The sequence below is a fragment of the Centrocercus urophasianus genome, unplaced genomic scaffold (genome assembly GCF_019232065.1).
Source record: "Centrocercus urophasianus isolate 14NV4802_14NV808 unplaced genomic scaffold, USGS_Curo_1.0 seq_27, whole genome shotgun sequence".
NCBI lineage: Eukaryota > Metazoa > Chordata > Aves > Galliformes > Phasianidae > Centrocercus > Centrocercus urophasianus.
Window position 1 is genome coordinate 12917403 of NW_024884833.1, and position 27458 is coordinate 12944860.

General features: G+C 37.3%; 1 protein-coding gene across 1 annotated transcript; it reads left to right on the plus strand.

Moving 5' to 3' along the window:
- The first annotated feature begins 62 nt into the window (after positions 1-62).
- Positions 63-26191, plus strand: NAA35 (N-alpha-acetyltransferase 35, NatC auxiliary subunit). Its single transcript, XM_042826801.1, has 24 exons — positions 63-96; positions 389-637; positions 1174-1315; positions 2385-2418; positions 4885-4999; positions 5928-6002; positions 6717-6884; positions 7625-7691; positions 8756-8799; positions 9468-9518; positions 10183-10266; positions 11818-11932; positions 12389-12567; positions 13621-13680; positions 14757-14863; positions 15074-15140; positions 15813-15911; positions 18354-18532; positions 20040-20176; positions 22051-22118; positions 22373-22513; positions 24267-24389; positions 25209-25289; positions 25846-26191. The coding sequence occupies exons 3-24, from the start codon at positions 1192-1194 to the stop codon at positions 25903-25905; spliced, it is 2178 nt and encodes a 725-aa protein (XP_042682735.1). The 5' UTR covers positions 63-96; positions 389-637; positions 1174-1191; the 3' UTR covers positions 25906-26191.
- The last annotated feature ends 1267 nt before the right edge of the window (positions 26192-27458 follow it).

The window sequence follows — 27458 nt, forward strand, 5'->3', positions numbered from 1 at the left end:
GAGGGCGCGCGCATGCGCCTTGGAAGGGAGACGGGAGGAACGCGCGCATGCGTTCCGTCACCCAGGCCGGGATTCGGGGCTGGAGGCGGCGAGCAGGTACGTTGGCTGGGGTAGCGGGAGGCACCGTGCGGGGCCACGGTCGCACTCCTCGCTCCTCGCTCCTCGCCGAGATGAGGGCGGCACGATCGCCTCCCGCCGCACTCCGCCGGGATGAGCCCCGCCAAGGCACGGGCCCTGCAGCCGGCGGGGGCGGCGAAGGCAGCGCAGGTAGCGCTCGGTGTGCGCGGTGCGGGGAGGCCCGTCCGGCTGCGGGGCCGTGTGCCCCGAGGACTCTGAGAGGTCCGGCGTTAGCGGCCTTAACGCCATCTCAGTCTTTCGGTGTCTTCAGGTCTCTTCTCGTCCCGACCCGCGCAGCACGGCGGTTTGCGGCCTCCCGCGAGGTGCTGAACCGAGGGGGCCGGCGGGGCCCGTCCCGAACGCTGTTGGGAAGCCGTGCGGTCGCCGCCACTGTTTGTTAGTCGCCGGCACGCGGGAGATCTGCTGTCTTCGGAGGCCTTTGTCGGAAGCTTCTGCTTCCGTCGGACGGCGCGGGGCTCCCTGACGGCTGTGCCGCCATCCTTCCCACAACAGGGGACAGGTACCATGTGGGGAGGCGGCGTGCGCACAGCGCTCTTCGGGGTGCCTCCGCGTGGGAGCACGGCACCAGCTCGGAGCAGTTGGTCACTGCTGTTCCAAGATTACGTTTTAGTCTGCGGTTGCTTAACGCTCTGGCGGTGGTCTTGGTATCGGAAATGCCCACAAATATGTTCCGAGGCATAGCAACACTTTTTGCGTTGCAGCAGGAGGACATTCGTGTTCCTAGCAGTGTAAAACGCTAGAAGGTAAAACTGTGTTGCCTGCATCCTCTCTAAGGAAGGTTCTTCTCATATGTCTTATTTTCAGTACAAACTTTGTTATGGCCATGCACTGACAAAGTTTTGGTGTTCTTAGCTTTTGAAGGTTCGTAGCCTGTAAACAAGTGGTAGGGAAACTGAATGCCTTTCAAGCTGATTATATGTAATAGTAGCCATTTAAATGAAATTTGGTTAGTCTCCCTGTCTTATTGCGGAATAAAAAATCTTCCTTGAACAACTTTCTGTGATTTCTGCCTAACGTGTAGTGTGTTTGATATAGTTTTAAAGGAGCACTATCATGGTTATGAAAGCTTCGGTAGAAGATGATGATTCGGGATGGGAGCTTGGTATACCTGACAAGATGGAAAAGAGTAATACAGACTGGGTAGATATAACCCAGGATTTTGAAGAAGCTTGTAGAGGTGAGTTGTAGTGGTCATGTTCTGTGAAAAATTTGAATCCTTGGAGGACTGAGTATAGTTTTTTTTGTTTCAGTAAATAGTTTGACCCACATTCAAGCTCCAAACAAAGAGACTGCAATGATTTTGTGTTTTCCTGTGTTTAACACTCTGCAAGGCTGGAAATATGAGAAGAATCTTGTCTTACTTCTAGGTTGCATAAATATAGATTTTTGTTGTGCTCTTTGTTGTTCTGTGTGTTTTTGTATGTTTTCTGTTGTTTGTTTGTTTGTTTTACTAAGAGTTCTTTCTGTGTCCTACTGAGTGGAAAGCTCATTTATCTATGCGGAATTAATGCTGTTTTCTCTGTAAATTTTGAATCTACAGGATATGATGATATGTTTATTTAATTGGTCAGTATATCATTTTTTGTCTTTGAACTAAGGCTCAACTTCAGAAGGGATGTAGTACATCCGAGTTACATGGAGACAACTGCTTTGATTTAAACAAAGCCTTTATTGCTGTTAGCTATTAGTTTGCTGCAATGGCGAATTTATGTATTTTTTAATTTTATTTATTTTATGATGGTCTTATGAAAAATAAAAGTAAAACTGTAGCTTATTAGACACAATAATTTAGACAATCATTGACATAGTTTTCTTATACCACTAAATAGTTCCCTCTTATTAATAATGTATGGTTTGTATGCCAGTCAAGTGCATCTGAAGGCTTTGCTAAAAAATAACGAAGACAACCAAGCCTTTCAGTTAACACCTACTCTGGAAAATCAGACATCTGCCTAAAGGAGCCTGGAAAACTTGTCCTGTGTTTCACACTATTCAGATTTTTAAAGTTTGGTGATTCGGGTGCTGGTGTCAGAGAGGAGGATTAGGTATGATTATGAAGAAGGATTTTTAGCCTGATGGTTGTAAAAGTGCTAAATAGAAGCAAGTAAAGGTAGAGTAGAAGGGCCTGGTTTGCTTCTCACACTTTATTCTCTTTTAGACTATACAGTTTTAAAATAATACAGTTATGCTGGAAAAGTTGCATTAAAGTTATGATTGTAATTATTTATTGTGCTGTTCCTTCATAGAACTGAAGTTGGGAGAACTGCTTCATGACAAACTGTAAGTGTGCCTTTTGAGTAGTTCTGTTTTTTTAAATATTAATGCTTAATAATGAGCAAGACATGCAGTGTCAGCTAAGTTATTTAAATTTTTACTTTAGTTGAAGTAGTTGAAATACTTACAGTATTATTAATCCTCATGAGCGTGTATGTGATGTGTTTCTATGAAGGCTGATCATTTCTCTTTTTGCCAGTATAGTCATAGAATGCCTTAGGTTGGAAGGGACCTCAAGAATTGTCAAGCTTCATCCCCCCTGCCTCAGTCAGAGTTACCAGCCACTTGATCAAGTACTAAATCAGGTTTCCTAGAGCCTCATCCAACCTGGTTTTGAATACCGCCAGGGACGGACAATCTACAGCCTCTCTGGACAGCCTGTTCCAGCACCTCACCATTCTCTCAGTAAAAAAATTTCCTGATATCTTATCAAAATCTTCCCTCATTTAGTTTAAAACCATTCCCCCTTGACCTGTCAGTTGTCCTCATGTAAAAGGTTGATTTCCCTCCTGGTTCTATACTCCCTTTAAATATTGGAAGGCCATAATGAGGTCTCCCTTCAACTTTCTCTGTTCCAGGCTGAACAAGCTTAGTTCCTCCAGCCTGTCTTCGTAGGAGAAGTTATCCAGCCCCTTGATTATCTTTGTGGCCCTGCTCTGGACCCTCCCCAAAAGCCCCATGTTTTTCCTATGTTGGGGGTCCTAGACTTGGAGGTCTCATGATGACAGAATAGAAGGGACAGTTGCCTCTCCTGCCTTGCTTGCCACCCCCTCTTCTGATGGAATCTAGGATACCACTGGTCTTCTGAGCTGCAAGCACACACTGCTGGCTCATGTTAAGTTTTTTATCAGCCAAGACCTCTTAAGTCCTTCTCATTAGAGCTGCTTTTGTCACAGTTTATATACATACCTGGATTACCTCGACCCAAGTGCAAAACCTTGCACTTTGCTTCCTTGAACCTCATTAGGTTCACAAGGGCCCACCTTTCAAGTTTATCATGGCATTTGGATGGCATCCCTTCCTTCTGGTATATCAACCACACCTCTCAGCTTGGTGTCATCAGCAACTTGCTGAGGATGCACTCAGTCCCATTGTCTGTATCATTGTTCAAGATGTTAAAAGAGTACCAGATCCTAGATGTATCCCCTGGGGACACCACCCATTACTGCCCTTGACCTGGACAGAGAGCCATTGGCTACAGCCCTTGATTGTGACCTTCCAACCAATTCCTTATTCACTGAGTGGTCCACTCTTCAAATCCATATCACTCCAATTTAGAGATGAGTTTGTGGTGGGCGTTGCAGAAGTCCAGTAGATGTTCCTTTTGTCCAGTAGTGCCACCACTACATTATAGAAGGCAACCAGATTGGTCAGGCACAGGCCTTCCCTTGGTGAAACCAGGCTTGCTGTCTCAGGTCACCCGCTTGTTTATCATATGCCTTAACATGTCTTCTAGGAGGACCTGTTCCATGGTCTTCCCCATCACAGAGGTGAGGCTCACTGGCCTGTGATTCCCTGAGTCGTCCTTTCTCCCTTTCTTGCAAATGAGAGTGATGTTTCCTTTTCTCTAGTCTCTGGGGACTTTGCCTGACAGCCATGACTTTTCAAATTTGATAATATTACATTTTCACTTAATAGATGCAATGCTAACGTTAGAAGTTATTGTCAATAACGCTGAAACTAGTAAACCTGCTGAACTATTTTACATGGACGTTCTTTCATGCAAAAAGACCAGAAAAGGTTTGAAGTTTATTAATTAATTTACCTCAGATGCCATTAGCATGCTTAAGTAAGCATGCTATATGCTTTAGAGTAATTCTAAAATGCCATCCCAAAGTGGAAACTGGGAGCTCTACACATGAAGAAGAAAGTATACTTCAGCAAAAAGTATGTGCTAGGATCTTGCTGGATTTTTTAAGGAACCAGTTGAGATTAAAATATTTTAAAGTTGTATTGTTTAAAGTGTATTATTAAGATATGTAGGTCTCTTCATTTAAAGAATGAAAAAAGTTCTTGCTGAAGACCAATAATTCTGAAGACAGAAAGGAACATTCAATTTAATGGCTTAGAATTATGATCAGGGATGTCACCACAGTAGAATCAGAGCACAAGGCGTAGTTTTATACATAAATGCCTTTCAAAATTAGAATGCACAATAACCCAACACACAATAAGCCTTCTTCTACACTTGCATAGGATTAGAAATGGGATATTTAGTTAAGAAGTGTTCTTCTGCTCAATAAGTACTAAGCAATTTCTTTTAAGTGTGTCTTTTCTTACATAACTGTTAAACAGTCCTCAGATTCATGAAAACCATGCTCTCTCAAGATCAATCATAGTGTTCATGTAGCTAATTGACAGCAGTCAAGAAACAGTGTACTCAGTTTGTCATCATATGTTCTTCTAGACTGGTTTGTTAAGACTGATATAAAAATAATGAAATTTGGAACATATTTATTTTGGTCTCCTTAGTTTTGGTCTTTTTGAAGCAATGTCTGCCATTGAAATGATGGATCCCAAGATGGATGCTGGTATGATTGGAAACCAAGTTAATAGAAAAGTTCTGAACTTTGAGCAAGCTATTAAGGTTTGTGTTTCCTGTTTTTGCCTTCTCAGTGGCTGTAAAATAACTATATGAGTAGCTTGCATTTTTTGTTCTTCATATTACTACTGTGATACTAACTCTTCCTGTGAAAATTACCGTAAAATTGTTAAATATTAAGACCTCAAATAAACACATTTTGGAAATAGTTTTGCAAGTCATCCCGCACATCTTTTGTCTTTTATATGACAATAACTGAAAGGAAGCCAGCTTCTGTACTCTTTTTGTGATTGTTGGTTCAGTTCATTAACATGAACAGAAGCTGTCAAATTTAACAGTATTCACAGTGATGATTAACTTCTGATGCATGGTCGACATTTGTGAAAGTACGCTGAAAGACTGTTACTTGGGAAGAAGTAATGCACTTGTAGAGGATTAAATATGTATTTTTTTAACCATGTGCTTTGAATGGGAGTGGTTTGAAAGGGAGAAAGCTGTGTGAAATTGCATGCATTAAATAAATAAAATTAAAGAAACGGGGTCTCTGCTTTCTTGATCCTTCAACGCAGTAAAATTCTGTTCAAGTATCCACAATGTAAAAGTGGCTTTCAGAGAATCAGTCCTGCATAGTATTCCTTGTTCAGTCATTGTGACTTTAGATATTGTTTGTGTTTTTAAGTGTTGCCTGTTAACTGGCTTTAAGCTTTTACTGGATAGTTATAGATCAGAAGTTTTATTTTATTGCTTTCTTTGAAAAGCTCTGCGTTGAAGTTGAACACCATGGTGGAAAGTAAGCTTTTTGAGAATTCTTGAAACATTATGAAGCTGGTCAGTAAAGCATACAAATATTCAGAAGTCTTGACCAATTTGTAATTTCCTTTTCAGTTGTACAGTTAATAAGTTGCTTTTTGACATACTGTATTACATATTTTTAATTTTTGTTTCTTGTTTTTTTGTGTTTTTTTTTTTTAAGGATGGCACCATTAAGATAAAGGATCTCACTTCACCTGAGTTGATAGGAATAATGGATACTTGCTTTTGTTGTTTGGTAAGGATTTATCTGCTATTAGTGTTTAATGTTCTTGCTTTCAAAATATAATTCCTCAATCCAGATTGAAAAAAGGAAAAGGAGTAGAGCTTCATTTTATACATTTTATTCAGGAAAAAGTCGTACTAAGATCACTGTGTGTTTGACATGGTGTAACATAATTCCTCTTCTCCTTCCCACTTCATAGACTGACTTTTTTTTTTTACTTTTTTTTCCTTTTATTTTAGAGAAGGGAACTGTCATCATTTTAGAAATCTTACCATACTGTATTTCATGATATTTCAAGATAGAAATTGTATTCTGCGTTACTGAAGGTTTCGCTTTAGTTTAAAAACGTGAAAGTAGTAGTGAGAGTGGATTGTGAAAAGAAACTATGTAGAATATTGCTGAATTGTTTCATAGTTGATTTCATTTTTCATACTGGATTTTGTAAAGGAAACTTCTATATTCGATGGTCTCTCAACTTAATGTCATGTCTAAGCCACAGAGATCAGAGCTGAATCTTTTATAAGTTTCCCCTGCACCAGAATTTAGCTGAAGGACTGTGGCGAAAGGTTGAAAAATCTTCTCCATCCCTTTCTGCTAGGTAGAAAGTTGTGATGATACAGACTTCCTTAATGACTCACTGAAGCTCAATAAGATGTAAAAAGAGTAGGGGTGTAAAAGCGAGGACTTGGCTGTCATGAGTAAAACATTCAATTTTCATTTTCATAGATAACATGGTTAGAGGGGCATTCTTTGGCGCAGACAGTATTCACTTGCCTTTACATTCATAATCCGGACTTCATAGAAGATCCTGCTATGAAGGCTTTTGCTCTGGGGATCCTAAAAATCTGTGATATTGCTAGAGAAAAAGTCAACAAAGCAGCCGTTTTTGAGGAGGTATGTTTCAGCATATGCTGTCGTTAAGTATTCAACATCATTTGTAGGCTCTTTAACGCAAGTGAAACACTTCTAGTTAAATTACTGTTTAATTGAAGGGTGCCATAGGAGAAACAGTTCATGCTCCTGAAAGTGTTACACTTGATTTTTTGATTATGCAATGTTCTTTAAAGGATGTTAATGCTCTTTTCTATATTTTGCTTGAGTATTTGAGCCACATAAATATTACGTTCAGGAAACAATGCTAATCTTGTGGCTAACCATTTCAAATCAGATTTACATGTGGTTTTCTTTCTGTTTAAGTTCTGATTTTGTACTTTAGGTAGCTATGTTTGTCTGTCTGAAATGTCCTTGTATCAATGGAATGAGAATTTCCTTTTCTGTGATGTTGGTCCTTTTGGTGCCCTTGTGTTGGAGAAATCCTTTGTTTTCTCTGAGCTTGGACAAGTCACTTTTTAAAAACTAGCCTTAAAATTGATTAAATAGTACTGTGCATCCATAGTTTTTGAAACTTATTGGCAGGATGATGCTTGGTAAGAGTTAGGAAAGTCATAGTAGTATTAAAGATTTATGCAGAATTTTAGCAGAAATATCACCCGTAACGGGATGTATTCCACTGTGTCGAATAAAACCACTTTTATTTTATACCTGGTGTAGTTAAACAACAGCAACAAAAGCAAGCTTAAAACTGTAACTTTGTGTATTTCACTACTCATGTTTCTCCAATTTTCATATTTTAGGAAGATTTTCAGTCAATGACGTATGGATTTAAAATGGCCAACAGTGTGACAGACCTTAGAGTTACAGGTACAAGCTCTGCTTTCTGTGCGCCTTCCTATTAGTCACTTTCTCTTTAAGCATGTCATTTATTTTCAACCAGATCTAATAAATTAGTAGGAATGTCTTATGTTTCGTACTAGCCCTAGTCCCAACCCTGATGATTGGGTAAAAATAGGGACTGATTATTCCTTCTCTTGAAGAAATTACCTGGCTGTTTATTTTGTCCAGTGCCTGAAAGAGAAGTGGTTTAGTAACTGGAGTACTGCATGCAGGTCTGGGGCCCCAAATCAGGAAAGATATGGAGTTTTTGGAGAAGGTCCAAAGGAGGCCCATGAAGATGATCAGAGGGCTGGAGCACATTGGCGAGGACAAGCTGGGGGAGCTGGGCTTGTTCTGCTTGAGGAAGGCTTCAGGGAGAAGTCATTATACGGCCTTTCAGTCTTTAAAGGGAGATTTTGGACAGGAGGTATATCAGCTTTTTACACAGGTAGATAGTAATAGGACAAGGGGGAGTGTATTTAAACTGAGGATGAGAAGGCTTAGATTAGGTAGCAGAGGGAAGTTTTTCAGAGAGCCTGCTGGAGCAGAGAGACTGTGGATTCCTTATCTCTGGATGTGTTTGAGGCCAGGCTTGATAGTGCCCTGAGCAACCTGATCCAGTACTTGATCTAGCTGTCAGTAGCCCTGCCCGTGGCTGGGGATGTGGAACTATATGATCTTTGAGGTCCTTCCAACTTAAGTCAGTCTATGATTCTGTGTGCCAAGCAAATGTATAACCATGGGATCGTCTAGAACTAGGACAACTACAAGCCACCAGAAGGTACTCTTCATGCATTCTGCTTCTCTACTTTTCTACTTATTGTCATCTAAACAGATTGCTTCTGAATAAAAAGCTCTGTAGTTCTAAAGTCGTGGATGCAAACTTCATCACTTCATGCATACATATGTGCAATAGTCTTTCTATGCACTATTACTTATGTATGCTTAAGCCTTTCCATTAGCCTTCATTTCCTCATAAAACTTTTCTGATTTAAATGATGTAAGTGTACTTAAGAACACTTCTGCTTTTAGTTGAATTTTTCCTTTTCTAGGTATGCTCAAAGATGTAGAAGATGACATGCAAAGACGAGTGAAGGTATTTCTTTTACGTTTGCTTTGCAGATTATACTTCAAGTGTGCTTAGTGTAGGTTTTAGAGAGGGAGCTGGATTATGAAGAATAAAATTCTGTCAGTAAATGCTGGTTGTGGGGTTTTGTTCTTTTTTTTTTTTTTTTCATGTGTGTGTACATGTGTGTGTTCGGAAAGATTGCTGTCCTGGATTGCATACAATGATGGTTCTTTGCCTTGTAGGTAAAGATGGTGAAGTCATGAGCTTTTTCTGAATTCATTAATAGTGATATAATTAGAAATAAGTGGGATGGTGATACAGAGCATGACATTGGGCTGTGACACAGAAAACACTATTTAATTTCTGGCTTTTATTGCACATACTTTGCGATATTAAGAATCAATCTTCCTTTGTCAAAATGTTTTTAGAATTTCCATAACGAGAGTAAATGCACTATTTTCAGAGCGTACTGAGGCAGATGTGTTTATTTAAGAAACAAGATTACTTAAGAAACATGCTAATGATATGAAATGATATGAAATGAAAAAGAAACATGGTATGCTAAGAAGTTTTTTTAGTTTTGTTTTTTTAGTGCTATTTAACTTGGAAGGTGTTCTATAGAGGATAAAGGGCTTTTATCAGTAACCTTCCTTTGCAGTTTTTAATTAATTAGTTCAAATTCCTTAACCTTTTAGAGCACTCGAAGTCGACAAGGAGAAGAAAGAGATCCTGAAGTTGAACTTGAAGTAATTAATTGGTTTACTTTTTTACTTTCTGTTTAAAGGATTAGTACACTGTCACTTAAATGAGCAGTTCAGCTCATGGGGACTGTGTGTCACCATTGTTGCTACACCAGTTGTATATGAACTACTCTTTAAGAATGGCTCTTAGCATAGCCCCATCTGATACCTTGTCTTTTAAGTGGTGAAAGAGTTCCAGATTGATCCTGGTGGCAGGATAGTGCTGCTGCAGTGCTGTCATTTTTCTGCTTGCCTCACTAGAAAACATGATTAGCAGAAGTAGAAAGTCTTAACGATCGTGTGCCTTCTCAACTCATTTCTTTGCAACAGCTTTTACTCCTGTTGATAAACTCTCCATTAAGGGACAATTTAGCAGCAGAAGGTAGAAGCAGTGTAGCTCCTTCCAGAAAGGATAGTAATTAATCTATTTGGTGTGGTTGATGTAGAAGGGTATGGCTGTCCACTTAAGCTGAAACTGAAATGGATTTGCATAGGAGCTATAGCCAGTGGCTATCCTTCAGCCAAAGTATCTTTGTATCTTTTTAAGACTAGAGGGTATAAGTCAATAAATCTATTTATTTTAAAATCTATATTTAAAATCTAGGGTTTTTTATAAGTTTCAGGATTTAATGTATATTGCTTAGTAATTTGGAGTGTTTTTTAATTACAGCATCAACAATGTTTGGCTGTATTCAGCAGAGTAAAGTTTACGCGGGTACTACTGACTGTTCTAATAGCCTTTACAAAAAAAGAGGTATGTCTATGGTATTTCTGTGTTTGCATTAACATCCTTTCTCTAAGGCAGTACAAGTACTATGTAAATGTGAATTGATGTTCCTGCAGGGTTAAGTAAGCCGTGAGGGAAGCTATTGCTCATTTTTCTTTCAGTTACTACAAAAAAACACATGAAAGTGCAGTAGCTGATATTAGTATAGCCTTCCAGAAATCACTTGAAGAAATTGTATGAGACTTTGCAGAGTTACCTCATATCAGACTGTATTTTGTTTATCTCTAGAAAATCATTAGCTTTTCCTTCCATATGGGTGTTGCATTTATATCTAAATTTCTTCAGTCTGAGAAGTGGAAAGCAACAACTTTCCATATAGTTGTTTTTTTAAAAAATACTGGATTTCCTAGCTGTTGAAAGGAAACTGCTTGTTTTGGTTAGAATTGCTTGTCACAAACCTTTCTGTTTGAATGACTTCACAGAAGAGTAGGTAACTGTATATTGCTTATTATTTCAGTTTTCATGAAGGTTTTTGTTTACTGGCATGGAGTTGTGCTCCTCCTAGTTTTGCTGTTGGAGTGGTTGCATACTGGATGGTTTAAAAGTCCTTGATTAAGTTAAAATTTAAAGTTGTCAAATCCCAACATTATTGATAAGCACCAGTGGTGAAGAAAAGAAGTAGCTGAGAACAACTGCATTCTGAGCATCTCCATTTGTGTAGCAGAAATCAAATTATGGCCTGGAAGTGACGTGCGAGCAAATTCTGCTTGTATTAATTGCTATGAGTTGTTTACTTCCTAGCTTGCTTTGATTTGATTTTAGATCTGCTTAGCAGCTTATTCACGTAGTAGAACTTCAAGAGGACATTTTGCAGAACTGTGGATAGTGTTCAGCTTCCGTTAGCTCTTCAGGGATTTTTAAACTTTTTTTTTCAAAGGAATTTGATGTTAAGTATAAAACATCTGAAGTATAAAACATCTTCCTCAGGGACCATTAGGCTAGTACTTTAAAAACAAAATTCTGTTTTTACAGAAAGTTGTTTTAAATGGTATTCTTTCTGCTCGCATTTTGTTTCATAGAATGTCAGAAAATTCAGCATGTCAACAGGTAATGGATGACTATTTCTAATGAAAATGTAGGATTTTCTAATATTATTTAGTAATTTCATTTTGCTTGAAAGCTTTTGTTCTGTCGATATTGTTAAGAGTTCTGCTTTTTTTTTAATGATAGGTGATATTTTTTTCATCTTTGGAATACTTCATTTGGCAGAAAAGTTTTGTTTTTTTCTTCTCCAGATCTGCAAAATCAAGAGTGGGAGACATGCATAGTGTGTTCTAGACTTTCAATTGTAATTATTCTTAAGGCTTACATTACTTAAAAATAGTTCATAAAATGCAATATTATACATACAGACATGTAAAATATAAAGAAAACTTTTTTTGCACAAAAGTTTGTCTTTTCAGAACTGTTATGTTCAAACATGAATTGTGATGTCATGCTTTTTCTTCAAAACTAAGATGAATTCTGTAGTCAAAATATGTTAGTTTAAAATGTGATTAATTGTCCTGTGCTTTTTAGACAAGTGCAGTTGCAGAAGCTCAGAAATTGATGACTCAGGCAGCTGACTTGCTGTCTGCCATCCATAATTCATTACATCATGGTATACAGGCACAGAATGATACCACTAAAGGAGGTAAGTTTTTTTGGTTTTTTTTTTTTCCAATCTTAAAGATGTACCTTGATAAGGTTCAATATTTAAATATGTTACAAAAAGTTTGTTTTGAGCTAGTACTCTTTATTATACAAACTATTAGAGCTTTGAGCGCTGCTTCTTCTGAAGTGAGCAATGTCACCTCAAAGCCAGAATTTATGTAAATATTGAATGCTGTGCATCGCATTTCAAATCAATGCATATGCCATTTCAGAACAGGAAGCAGCACCTCATTGTCTGTACAGGTAACTGCTGAAGAGTTGAGGGTTTTCTAATAGTAATCATTATCTCAGTTGCATAGCTGGTGTCACCAGAAGTTAATGTCAGCTAAAAAATTCATTTAGGCTAACTGAATCATTAATATCATACCTTTAAGTTTAAAGTGAGTTCTGAAAAGTCAGCTTATATGCAGCTTTTCTCTCTCTCCTCTCTTGTTAGATCACCCTATTATGATGGGCTTTGAACCTCTTGTTAATCAGAGGTTACTGCCTCCAACTTTCCCTCGGTATGCAAAAATAATTAAAAGGGAAGAAATGGTCAGTTATTTTTCCAAACTAATAGACCGAATAAAAACTGTATGTGAAGTGGTAAACTTAACTAATTTGCACTGTATATTGGTAAGTATGAATATTTCATATTTATAGCCAAATGTAAAATCTTACAATTAGACTTACGAAAAAAATGATTCAGTGCATGCATTGCTGTTACACACTGCAGAAAAAAAGGAGCTGTATGAATAAATCTTTTGGTATTTTCTGTGTATTTATCTGGTGTTGCTGTGCGCAATCCAATATCTGCTAACGCTACTGGTACTTCATCTTATTTAATTAATGGATGAAGGCCTTTTTTCTTGTCAAACGTCTAGTTTTTCCTAACACTTTAGATAGTAATTATGCATCACAGTAGCATTAACACAAGGAAAGTAGTTTCTTTGTGACTTCTTTTCTTTGTCTGAAAAGCTGTGTCTGCCATAGCAGAACATTGTCCCTGCTACATTCTTTATGGTACGTGGATTCTATAACACAGGAGCACAGATCTTTAAGCAAGTTATTCCTTGAATAGAAATAAAGCTAAGCAATTGTGTATATTCTTTCCTGAATAAGACATGCTGCCCTCAGTTGCTGTCTACACTGGTTATAAGCGATTTAAATGCTTCTCTGACATAACACATTTTCTCTGACAAGGGAGCCATAGATGAGTCAGGCATTGTTCAAAGACCATGCAAAAATGCTTTGTCTTCCTATCTTCTGTTACATGAGTTATAGCAGTGTTTGCATGAAACACCTGCAACTAGTCAATTCCTGCAGTTTTATTACAAACCTGGTTCAATATTGGTGAGACATAAACAGCTTCACAGTGTCCTGTTTTTTTTTCTTTAATAGTACTATTTCAGTGTTGTACTGAGAAAAATAAATTTTAAACCTTCTGTTTTGTAAATGATAATTACAGAAGAAATAGATTTTAAGTTCATAAAAGGTTTTTTTATAGTTCTTGTTCCTTTTTCTTACAGTCAGTATGAGCTGTGCTATCTGCATGTGTGTGTGTGTTTTTCTGTGTGTATTTACACAGTTGTGTGTGTGCATACAACATGTACATAAAAAATACAACCATGTATAAGAGTTGTCATATTAAACTCACTTGTATTTTGTTTTTTCCTTAATACAAATTAGGATTTTTTCTGTGAATTTAGTGAGCAATCACCATGTGTTCTTTCAAGATCCCTGTTACAGGTAATGTCCAGTCTTTGAGCAAAGTAATTAGCTTTCGTGACAAATATGGATTCATCCTCTTGCTTTAAATATCTACATTATTTGCACACCAGTTAGTATAATACAGGTTTTAGAAATTTTCTGGTGCTACTTAAGTATCAGATACATGTTCTGATCTCATTGTTTTAAAACATTTTTAAAATACTGTTTAGATGATGTTAGTACCTACTGGTTAAAACACGGTGTTGACCTTTTTCCTGTACCTTAATATTGGCCCTGTACAGGCATTTTCTGCTATTCTGCATTTGCTAACATCAGTCTGGGACTGATCATATATAAACTATCTCTGCTGCTGCAACAGCAACTGATGATTGGGATACAGTAGAGTTTTGGACTTTGTTTCATTTACCCTAAAAAAAATCATTATGTATTCCATAACTCTGAGTAAAATAACTTCCTTATAGGAGGTTTTGATCTGTGTAGGGTGTCCCTGGATGTCAGAACTTCTTTCCCTTTGATCCCAATTAAGTCATGTGTAAAACTGATGGAGATTTACTGGCAAGTAAAACATTCTCATAACATACGTGTGTTCTGACTTTCTACTGCATGGGTGCCTGGCAGCACAATTTCTCCAGTTGCTGGAGAGCCGTGTAGAAAAGGGGCAAAGCACTTATGGGTGAAAGTGGAATGAGCAGTAAATGTGACCAGTGAAAGTAGTAGTATCTGGAGGGCAGAAAAAGTTCTGCATTGGTCCCGTTCTTTTCAGATTTAACTTTATTTGCCTCTAGGGGAACTGTGCAAAGTATTTTCTGTTAATCTTTGGAAACATCTGTCTGATGAATCATACTTGAAGAAAAAGAAATGAAATAATTTTACGTGTCCCATCTTATACAACCACTAGAGCTGTATTTTATATGAATTCAATACAAATGAATGATCTCAGTATGCCTCTGTTTTTAAGATTGCCAGCTAACCAGACTATCTGAATATTTAAAGCAATTTTGATACATTCAGGTATCTTAAGAGTTCTCTATATATTATTTCTAAAGCATTGCTTTTAACTTAACACATTTCTGAAAGTACATTTTCATTTTCAGACGACTTTTCTAGTAGATAATAAGAAGGTGTTTGGTACTCACCTCATGCAAGACATGGTAAAAGATGCTTTAAGATCTTTTGTCAGTCCTCCAGTACTTTCTCCAAAGTAAGTGTGTCTTGAATTGACTTGCATGTGTGTATGTATAATATGATGAAAAATATTTCTTCTTACAAAGGCAGATTCTTGAAGAATATACGCATTTTGTATTAATTTGTGCTTAATATGTGAAATTATTCGTACTTATGTTTCTTGTTGAATTTTGTGCTGCGTAGAGTGGTGACATTTTAAATCCATCTGTGGATATTTCCCTTCTAGATGTTGTCTTTATAACAATCACCAGGCTAAGGACTACATTGATTCCTTTGTGACACATTGTGTTCGGGTAAGTGTTCATTCCAATTACACTGAATACACTCATATATGAGTACTTTCAAGATTAAACTTACATCTGAAAATGAAACCAGTTATTTTAGATAACTGATGGGAAGGCAGAATTGGAAAACTTGACCATCTTAAAATGGCAATGCTTAGAAAGTCAGAAAGCTGTTGTTGCTTTCTTTTTTGTTGTTGCCTGTATTGTATTCCAGATTTTTCAATAACACTTTCATTAACATTTGATTTTACAAGAAATCTTTACCAACTGCCTCTTCACAAGGTAGTTTCATTCAGAAAGTGCGTAGTAAAAACTGAATTATTTTTACCTTCTCTCTGGTTAAAAAACAAAAGTGAAAAGATTCCTTGTATTGCAGTGACAGAGCAATGAAAATACCAGAAAATATTGGAAGACCTATATCTTACTCTTACTCTTTTAAATCTCTTCCTGCAAGCAGTTGCTTGTGATTACGTTCCTCAAAGGTGCTCATCTAAACCCTTGTTGACTTGCATACAGAGAAGTGGGCATTTGCATTTTGCTCCAGATTGCTTGCCTGTTAACTTGCAGGCTTCCTAGGGAGTCTGAAGGACCCTACCTTCTAATGATAGATGTATAAAGCATGCCTAGTACTCCTCCACAAGGTTGTGTTGAAAAATTAAAACTGTGCTTTGTTTCTTTCAGCCATTCTGTAGTCTCATTCAAATACATGGACACAATAGAGCTCGTCAGAGAGATAAGCTGGGTCACATTCTGGAGGAGTTTGCCACCCTTCAGGATGAGGTAATGTCCTAGGTAGCAGTCCAGCAAACTTTTCTTTCATGGCATATTCCTGCCAGATTGGAGCATATGGTATTTGTTTATATGTAAATGAAGCAATTTCTCTGTTCTCATGTCTTAAAGAGAATTTCAAAACAAGGATCTCTAAATTGAGACCAAGAAGCATATAGGATGAATCCAAATACTTCTTGTTGGATCTGTTGAATAAAAAGATACTGAGTTTTTGGGTTTTTGTTTGCTTGGGTATTTTATTTGTTTATTTTAGATTAACTTAGTCATATCAGTAAACTTTGTGGAAACACACTGTTATGTCTGTAATTCAGCAACAGTTGCACTCCTTGTACTCTTCTGTCCATTTTGTAATTGTTAGTCTGCAAGCTTGTAAGCAGAGACAGATGGATGAGGCAGAAGTCCACCGGTTTCTGAAATGCACTGAAGACTGTTTCTTGCTACAGATCCTCAGCATGCCTATAGGAACAACACAATGCTGAATTTACTGCTGGCAGACTGAGAAGGGATATTTAACACCTAAATACCAGTGGTGGCCTTAGATACAGCTATCATAAGTTTGTGAAGTTTGGGGTTTGGTACAGTATACTGAAAGCAAGTAATAAAATAACTTGATTTTAGAAGTTCCAACTTCAGGATGCTTAGCACCCAGCTATGAGGGATTCCTTGGTAGGCATCTGTGGAGGTCAAAGAAGCTTGTAAGTGCTGGGAATTATTCGATAACAATCCTTCAGAATTACAACATTCCATCCCCTACAAAGGGAAGGGGAGGAGACAGAACAGGAGGCCGCCCTTCCTAAATAATGAGCTTCTCTGTGTGCTTAAAAGCCAAAAAGAAGCATACAATCTATGGAGAAGTGACCCGCTATGCATTAAGGGCTACAGAAGTGTTGCTAGGGTGTGCAAAGTTGCCATCGGGGAAGCTAAGGATCAAGGCTGGAAATTGCCTTAGGTGACAGAAATGAGAAAGGTTTCTTTAGTTACATGAGCAAAGCAGAAGTGCACAGGGAAGACATATTCCCACTGATAAACAGACAGCAAAGCTGGTTGTTAATAATTATGACAAGGTAGAGGGTTCTCATTACCTTCTTCACCTGTGACTTTGCCAGCGTAACTGGAGCATAGATCACAAGGTAGCTGTAACAGTACAAGTCTTAACCTACAATCAGTGGAGGAAAGCAAGTGTCAAAAGCTACAAGCTACACTGGGAGAAGTTTTGCCTTGATATAAGAAAGCAGTTTTTTTACAGTGATAACAATCATTACTGCAACAAACAATAATGTGATAAAATTCCTATCTGTAGGTTTTCAAGGTACTCTTGCAAAGGATGCTGTATAGTCTCATGTAGGCCCCATTTTCCATTGAAGTTTGGACCTGATGATCTTTGGAGGTCCTTTCCCAATGAACTGTTTTGTGATTCTCTGAGACATCTTTGCAAGACACTTCTTAAAATTCAGATTTATTGCTCTGTCAAGTAGAAAATGGCTTTCTTTTTGTTAAGTTCAAAAAACATATGTGAAGTAAGTAGTAGTTATTTAGAATACGTACTCCAGTTTGTTTGGGATTTTTCTCCAGACTGGACAGTAAAAGACTACAGGAAAAGGCAAGTTTTCTGCTGGGAATGTTTCCTTAGATAGTCTGAGGTAATGAAATTAAGCATTTTCTATGACCCTCATGCTAAAGAAAACAATCATTTGAAGTTGAGGGAAATTTTATGTATTCTAGCATCTCTGAAGATGATTTGCTTGAGAGTTTACTGCAATACTGCAGCAAATACTGCTGTTTCGAGATGCTTTTTTTTTTTTTTTTTTTTTTTTTTATACTTTCTGATGTGTATAATGGGGTGTTTCGTTCAAGACTACTAATAATATTCCAGCTGAGAGAGACTTCACATCTTCTATACAATTACATTTTAACACTGAATAGGTCTTACCAATGTGCTAGTTTCTCTGGTAGGCCACAGTGTAAACGTACTTGCATTCCAAGCTTAGAAATATAGTATTTCATTGCAGCCAAGTTTAAAAAAAAATAAAATGAAGTAGTGGTTGCAAATACAGAAGGACAAATAATAGTTAGCTGTATTTTCTGAGTTCCAGTGCTCACATGACTGTTAGTAATTTTAAAATCTGAAATTTTAATATGAACAGAGATAGTGCTGGTTAACAAGCTTGCCTCCCTGAATTATTGTATTAAACATTTTTTCCATTCAGTATAATTTCCTTATGTGAAAAATGTTTCAGATTTTTACCTATTCTAGACCATTGACACAACAGTATCTGGAAAAACATTTCTGTTTTAAATTTGGAGCATAACTTTGTTGGCAGCACTTGTATTCTGATTTCTTTATTTCTGGGAGAACTTCGTTGCACTTGCAGTCTTATATTCTTCCTCTTGTCTATTACTGAATAGTTTACCTTTGTTTTTCTTTTTCGGTAGGCAGAAAAAGTAGATGCAGCACTTCATAGTATGTTGCTGAAGCAGGAACCACAAAGACAGCATTTGGCATGCTTGGGCACCTGGGTCTTATATCATAACCTCCGTATTATGATACAGTATCTTCTGAGTGGGTTTGAGTTGGAACTTTACAGCATGCATGAATATTACTATATATATTGGTAAGAGAATGCTTTCTTTACAGGTCTTGGGGGAGGGATCCTATCACGGAGTTTTAAATGCAAACATTTAAAAAATGGGTTTAAACTCTTTTCTTTTGGTCTTACGCTGGTTCAAAATGCTATTTAGTTTCCTGTTCATTAAATTACAAATGGACAAGAAAAATCTATTGGTCTCTTTTTTAGTTTTACTTATTATTGTACCTCATTTTCACTGAGATAGTAATTGGCTCTCATTTAACTTTCAGAAACAATGTCTTCTAATGAAAATGGGTGAAAAATACACTGATTAACAGAGAGAACAATGCAGGAGGAAGACAATTTTATATTTTCTGTCTTTGTCCTACCGAGATCATTGTGTTGACCACCTTAGTGTTTTTAAAAAATTTCAGTGTTTTAAGTTGTGGCTGTGGTACTGTGTAAAAATAACATCGTATTCTTAAACATATTTGATGAGTTACGTGCCTTCACTGAAAATGATCACCCTGTATGAAGTCAAAGTACTTCTTTTTCCTCCACTGTACTTTATTCACATGAAGTTATTTTTCATAGTAGATGACTTGTTCAAATGAGAAAAGATTTTTAAATGGTTCAATGTTTCAATACAGCAATAAAAAATTTAATGTTGATCCTATCTACTATGAAGTACTTCTGTACTCTAGCAGAGGTTTTGGGGGATTGAGTTGGTTGAGGGTTTTGTTGTTTTTTCTAACGAAGTCACCATTAAACTTTTATGTAAGCTATCACTGTTTTTTTCTGAGCAGTTAGACAGGTTCACATTACTTGAACTTCAGTGCATTTCATTCTGTTTCTGCTTTGCTTTGTTGATGGTTTGATGGTTTTTCCACATTATGTGGGAAAAGTAATACTGCAGATAGGTAGCAGAAGTTTGCGATATGCTTTCAAGTACTACCTTAGCAGTAATACCCAGCTTTCTGTAACCTAGTGTGCATACCTGCCTTATTTTCCCCTTTGTCCTTTTTAATAAAATCACTTATAGTCTGAACTATCAAATGAACTGTTTTATCTCCGCACATTAAGTGAAGAAAAAAAGAGGAAACCTGTAAATTACACAGTAATTTTTCTCCTGAGTTATAAATTCTTACAGAGCATTATTTTTTTCTTCATATAGTCTGGATCTATAATTTAGGTTGTTTTTCTTTAATTCCTTTTGTTCTGAAATAAGATCTATTGGACTGTCTCATGCTCCAGAGGAAATTTCTCTGAAAGAATTCTTTAAAATTTCTCTTCAAGAATGTCACGTGTATATAGTGTGAACTTGGCACTTTTCTGTGATAACACATGAATTTTTAAAGCTTGAAACTTGGTAAAATAGAACACAGAATAATTTGTTGTTTTCAGCTGTGCACATTTTTTAATGGATTTAATTGCCCTAAAGTTTGTTCCTGTAAGTAAGTTCTTTGAGTAAACCAGTTAGCATTCAGTTAGAAAGCATGCGTTATGTTTTATGCTGTCGTACTTTACAGGGGGTATACTGTGTTTTCCACAGGTACCTATCAGAGTTCCTCTATGCTTGGTTGATGTCAACGCTGAGCCGTGCTGACAGCTCTCAAATGGCAGAAGAGAGAATAATGGAAGAACAACAGAAAGGCCGTAGTAGCAAGAAAACCAAGAAAAAGAAAAAAGGTATCTGAGATGTAAAGTGATTTGTTGTTTTTTTTTCTCATTTTCTTGTGACCGTGTCAAACTGAAATTAAAAATTGAATCAGAACTTATGTCAGTGGGAAAAATGTCCTGAAGTTTATGAAGGCTAAAAGTAAAACATTTTAACTGAAATAATCAATCTCTATGTAAGAGTTTTCCATTTATTATTTAAATACGTTTTTCAAAAAATATCCAAATCTTATTTGTATTCATAGCTTCACCAGTTGTGTTATACCTTAGATGCTGCGAGATGTAGTTAACAGGTCCAGAGCAATTGTCTTCGAAAAATACTACCTTTCCAAAGGAATTAGAGACTGTAGAGGTATGCTTTTTGTGACTAGATTCTGTAGCTAGATTCGAAGACCAAACTTTCAATATATTTCTTTATTTTCTCTTAGTCTTCAGAATGTTTCTTAATTTTTAGATGTTGAGTTATGTTATTTAAATTCAGTGGTAGTAATCTTGTGTAAAATTTTCTTTTAGAAACTTGGTCTTTCTCTGATGCTTCTATGTGAGTGATAATGAGAATTTCTCTTTCACTATAATAGCAAACTGACTCTCTAATCAGAGCAATAAGCATGCCTGCTAAAGAGGCAGCCAGACACACCCTAAGTAGTATTTAATATAGCTTTGCCATACCTAATGGCTAATAGATTGTAGTAAATTGGAGTTATCTTAGCATTTACTTTGTGATTGAACACCATGCAGACAATCTACTTCTTTGCTCTCTGCTTCTCTGTGTACGTATATCCTTGTCTTCTAGTCAAGGGGAACATTTGGATTTGAACAGCCTGAGATTATTTCAGCTGAATTTTCTTTGCTCTGGAAGTTCAGAAAATTTTACACTTTGTAGAAAGGTGCCAAATATAAGTCCAGTTGGCAATAGTTATACAGTGGAAGCTAAAGGGGAAGTTCAAAGAATATTATTTCAGTAAAAAGCATTTCTTCTTAAAAAGGCTTTAATCTTCTGCTGACTGTTGGAATCAATTTATTGAAGGCAACGTAACATTCATGTGATTGTAATTAAGTGTGTCTTATGATATTTTGTGTAATAGGAGCCAAGTGAGCAGGAAAAAAGTGTTCCTGTTCTTCATGCTCCAGTTGTCTTTCATTATTTACAATGCAGAAGGTGTAGTCTCTTTCACTGAATAGATCAATCTGAGCCAGCTAGCTTATATCTTTAACTTCAGCACAGTGTGATGCTGAAACCATTAGACTGAAGTCAGTGCAGAACACTACCCTAATGCTCAGAGCAAATGGAAAGAAAAACTAATTCCGGTCTTAAAATGAGTACTGAGTGAGTCCATGAGTAATTCTCACCTTCTTATGAGAGTGAGCAGTAAGATGCAAGAGAACGGTGTACGTTTTGATTTCTGCTATGTAGGTGAGTTATGGCTGTGTTCTACTGTTCGATTTTGAATTACATTTTTGAATACCAACAGTTGGCACTCAGCATGTTTACACATTTCAGTACTTAGGCTTATCTATATTTATTAGGAAGAAACAGATGCTGGTGATTATCATTATAAGTGAAATTTCTTCCGTTATTTTCTTGGAAGCACAGTTACATACGTTTGCTAATTGCATGGAAGCTCACAATCCTTCAGGAGGGGTGAGAAAATTTAATTGAAGAAGTGAGAAATGTGTTAGAAACAACTTTCCTGGAATATGTGCAATTCAACAAGCAGTATATTGTAATAAGCCAGTTTAATGAAAATGAGTAATTTACAGAAGCATTTTAGCTTATCATATAATACAACAAAACATGTCATGTTTGGGCAGTGCTCCTGGAAATAATCTGAAGTAAGTTCTCTTGCTTATATGGAATTTAAAAGATCTTTATCTAAAATTTGCAGTTCGCCCTCTGAGCAGAGAGATCACTATGAGCCAAGCATACCAAAATATGTGTGCTGGGATGTACAAGGTAATTTTTACATTTTTTACTGATCAGTGGCTTCTTTTCTTTTTTAATGAGACTTAAGTATACGTTGCATGTCCTCTGTTTTTAGTGGCACTGAAAATGAATTTCAAGTTTTTAATGTGATATAGTAAATTCTCTCCTTGTTTTGCCCCTATCCAATTAGTGCAGAATTATAGCTTTCATTTTGGTTGTGCAAAAGACAACATAAAGCTAACACTTCTCACACTTCTCACTGTACTCTATCTTGTCCTTTTTAGACAATGATTGCATTTGACATGGATGGCAAAGTAAGAAAACCAAAGTTTGAATTGGATAGTGAACAAGTGCGGTATGAACACAGGTTTGCTCCATTCAACAGTGTTATAACACCACCCCCAGTGCACTACCTGCAGTTTAAAGTGAGTAATTTTAAAATGCTTTTGTAAATAATCATTTATTTAGGTAGTGTTGTTATAAAAAGAGCTCTTAATATCTCAGAGTTTGTATTAAGGCATACCTGGGCATCTTCAGATAGTGAAATGGGGTTGAGACTAGAGGGTCATAGAATGGCTCTGTGATCTTCAAGGTTACTTCAGACTCAAAACGTTCTATGATTCTTTAAGTCAAAATTGCAGGAAGTTCTAGCTTTAGTTGTATGCAAAGACAATTGTTACGAAGACACTTAGATGCTTGAAAATTGGTCTGCTCTCACAGTTTGAAATGCTTGTGTTGATTTGCATGAAAATGAAGTCTACTGAAAGCTCATTGACAGACTTATTTGTGGTAGTTTGTCTAGCAAAACGTTTTTATTACTGGAATAATTAGGAAAAGGAAACAAGGATAAAACTAGATTTCAGTTTTAAATAATGGAAGTGGTAGTTGGAAGTAATATGTGAATGTCTGTCTTGTCCAGTCTTATTCTGAAGTAGTGTTATAGATCAGACCAGCTGTGTCTGTGTCCAGTCAAGTCCAGAAAAAATTCAGTGATACACATTCCTCTTTGGAAAACATGATCCTGTTACGTTTTGTTTTTTTTTGTTCCAGTTAGTCTGTGGATAACCTGATTCTGGGCTGCACTATCTGCACTTTCTTCTCATTTACAGTCTAAATCTCCCAAGCTGCAATTAATGGTCTTTCCCCCTATTAGTCTGGAATTAAAGAGGAATGTAAGAGAACCCTTATGGCTTGTATTCGACTTAGTGTTCACTGTAACAGTGCGCTTCCTCCAGTTGGTTGACTAGACTGTAGTGATATGTGGGGTTATTCTGCTTCAGATACAGGAACTTTGAAATTTCACGTTGAACTTGCAGATACCTGTTGGCCAATCTTTAAGCTTTTACAGGTCTGTCTGGTACTGCAACTGTAATATTTAGTATGCCAGCCACACTCCTTAATTTAGCATCATGAATAGCTGTTGTGGAAGTGAAGACATGGCTTCTTCCCTGTCACTGAAGCTTCAAAATTATATAGAATGAAGAGTTAAGTAGTGTGAGTCTTAAACGTTCTTTGAGTAAATAGTGTTACAACCATTTGGCTTTGTATTTTTTGTTCCTTTTTTTTTTCCTCCTATAATTTTATTCCCTGCTGCATAGGATTAACTAATCAAATGAATGGCAAGTTATTGAAAACAGGTATCATTTTATAGCAATATTTTATAGCAGTGTACAATGACAAATAAACAATGTATTGATGCTTGTATAACCAAGATGTTATAATTTGTATAACCAAGATGTTATAATTGCAATATAATCAAGAGAGTAAGGCAAAGCAGACAACGATCACAAAAGAGAATAAATGGAAGAGCTTACCCTTGGGTTGAGCTCACCAGAAGATACCAAAAGAGGGGATCTCCAGAAGAGATCCTTCCCCTCTGGTAGCCAGCTCTTAAATAGGTCTAGGAGGGGTGGAGCCTGGCTCCACCCCTTCCGGCAGCACAGGCGAATTGCCTTCACCTGTGCTCCTCTGGCTGACTCAAGGCTCACCTCAGGTGATCAATCAGAGGTTCAGGCTGTGACTCAGCAGTTCCCATACAATGCTTAAGATTTGCCTTTTAAAATAAATGTTTTTAACTTTACTGCTTTTTCTTAAAATTTATCAATCTCAGGGTAATAAAAATAAAACTTACTGGCAACTGATCTTAATGTGTATTTGTATATTTCTTTTATATGTCAGGAAATGTCTGATTTAAATAAGTACAGCCCCCCTCCTCAATCAGCAGATCTCTACATGGCAGCTAGCAAACACTTCCAGCAAGCTAAAATGATTCTTGAGAATATTCCTAATCCAGACCATGAGGTAAGACTAAAATACTGGAAAAATTAGTAGCTGTTAATGATAGAATGTGCTTGTTTCAAGCTGAGTTTGCTTGAGATCCAGGGTACCTTACATGCACTCTTCCAAAATACTGAGTAAAGCTGAATGTTTTTTATTAAGGGCTGGTCAGAGGAGGGTGGTGGCGTTTTACACAGCAGTTCATTTCATCAGATTTGATAGATGGAATCTGCATTGTGCTCACCCTTCCAAGGCTCTCTCTGCTGAGCATCTTAAATGACAGGCAGCAACATAGTTCTTGCTTGTATGATACCTGCTGATGTCACTTGAAAAACATCAGTTTTACCAGGAAGTTAACATCCACACATTCCTAGCTTACCTGGAGCCTGATAATTTTCCCTGAGAGATGGGAAAAATTAGTTTGGCTGGAAAGTAGATTTCAATCTGGCATTTGTTTCCATTTGTTTTTTCAGTACTAGTTTGTAAACACTTCTCTTCATGTTTGGATCAGTGTATAGGGTAGATACCTAGAGTCGGTCTAAACATTTTTTTTTCAGACAGGTGCCTCAGAATTTGTCATATTTTTAACAGTCTTTATACTTAAGGATGGAAGACAGTGGTCTTATGGTCTGTTGAACAATAAAATGTTCCCTTTATTAAATATCATTAATCCACTTAATGTAATTCTGAGTAAATTCAGAACTCTTTGATCTCTGGTGAAATATATTGTTAAGAGGAGTAGTACTGTAGTACTGTTACAGTATGCAAGTGTGTGTATTATCTTTGGAATGTTTTTGAAGTCATATGCTTTCAACTGAAAACTACTTGCTGTTTTCTGAATAGGTCAATCGAATTCTAAAAGTTGCTAAACCCAATATTGTGGTCATGAAGCTTCTGGCAGGAGGTCACAAAAAAGACTCTAAGGTAAGAAAATACCAGGTTAAATTAATGTGAAATATTATTGTCTATGCAACAATACCACAGCTGAATTAGCAGATTTAAGCCACAGTTACTCTGACTGTCAAAAGAACTGGGAAGTAACAGTTCATTTTCTCTTGGAAACAAGTATGTTATAATTATTTAAATAAAGAAAACTCTTATCTTTTAAATGTCTTTGAAACAAAATTGGAAAGTATGTGTGGGATAACATATACAAAATTAGTCTTCAAGAACAGGAAGGAGTACTTGATAGCGTGCCAGCAACTTGTGTGAACACAGCAAGGAGAGTGACTGGCTTTCAGGATCAGTGGATCAGAGGGATGGGAGAGGGCCTTCAGACTTTCTTGCTGAAGGGTAGGCACAGAAAAGATGATGCTGAAGAAATGCACTTCACAACTTTGTACCTCCTACCACTGGAGAAATTACTGAAAGATCCAGAACCAGGTTGGAGCATTTTTCAGATAGATAGAAAAGAGCTGGGATTATTTTTTCTATCTCCTTCTGCTGCTTGAGTGTAATATTTTAAATGCCTCCCTTCTAGGTTCCTCCAGAATTTGACTTCTCTCCTCATAAGTATTTTCCAGTTGTGAAGCTTGTTTGAAAGACGAGACTTTGTTAGGATACCTGAAGCATAATCAGGTACCAGCAGTAGGATGGAATATCTAGTATTGTGCCAGCTGAGTGGGATTTATGGGATAAAAGTGCTGATTTATGGAATATCTCTAGCCTGCCTTCTTTAAATGAACTGAATGACAACTGCTGTTTTAAAGTGATGTTTTCTAATGTTACACAGGTGAAGCTGATTTTAATCAGCTGTATTGTTGACAAATGTTGTACCTTCTTTGATTTAAATAAAGATTTAATCATAAATTACTTCTACAAATTAACCCTGACAGAAAATGGTGTTTAAATACTTAACCCTCATTGCTGAATAAAAATAATGCTCTACAGCAGTATGTCTGATAACAGACACAGCTGAGCTGCTGCAGTTAGAAACAGCTTCCATGCTTCTGCCTGAATGCATTGCATTTTGCAAGTAGAACGGCTGAATTCTTTTCTTGCCAAGTCCATTCAATTGAAAAAATCTTTATAGAAATTAAAAGCAGATGAAAAGTAGACTTCATTTAGCTCAGTGATTTTGTTTCAGATTTGTAAGTTATCTTGGAGCAATTTTGCCTCAAATGGGTGAAGTGCCCTTGAAGATAGGGAAGAAGAAACAATGGAGTAGAACACATGAGTTGAGATGAAAACTATTTGCTAAGACAGAAAAGGGAGGAGAAAAAATAATAGTAATGATAATTACATATAAATGAGATTACTTTGGAAATGAGTCCTGTTGTCTGACTCAGTTCTTTCTGGGGGGTCATGTCCCTCCAAGAAATACTTTCCAAGACCCAGGATAGATGTTTCCAGACAGCCATTGGTTGCTTCCACCACTATAAGCTAACTTCCTTGAGTTTTATCTTAGCCACTGTCCTCCATACCAAAGAGGCTTTATCTGTTTGGCTCCCTTAAGGGCAGGGCATGTCTTGCATTCATGGATAACTGTCTGCGGTCAACTCTACCCCTTGATCCCAAGCCCATCTGCATGTTGCATCTCTTCCTTCATGGCCTGATGTATTTCACATGACATCCTGGTCACCAAATTGGAGGAAAAAATGTATTTGATGGAAGGACCACTTGTTGGGTAAGAAATTAGCTGGATGGTCACGCTCACAGAGTTGCGGTCAGTGGCTCAGAGTCCAAGTGGAGACAGGTAGCAAGTGGTGCTCCTCAGGGATGGGTATTGGGACTGTTGGGACTGGTGCAGTTTAACATCTTTGTAGGTGACATGGACAGTGGGACTGAGTGCACCCTCAGCAAGTTTGCAGATGACACCAAGCTGAGTGGTGCAGTTGACACACCAGAGGGAAGCTATCCAGAGTGACCTGGGCAGGCGTGAGAGGTGGGCCCATGCCAGCCTCATGAAGTTCAACAAGGCCAAATGCAAGGTCTGGCACCTAGGTCAGGGTAGTCTCAAGGACAGATACAGGTTGGGCTGAGAATGGCTTGAGAGCAGTCTTGAGGAGAAGGATTTGTGGATGTCAGTTAATGAAAGATTCGATGAGCCGGTAAAGTGTGCTTACAGCCCAGAAAGCAAACCGTATCCTGAGC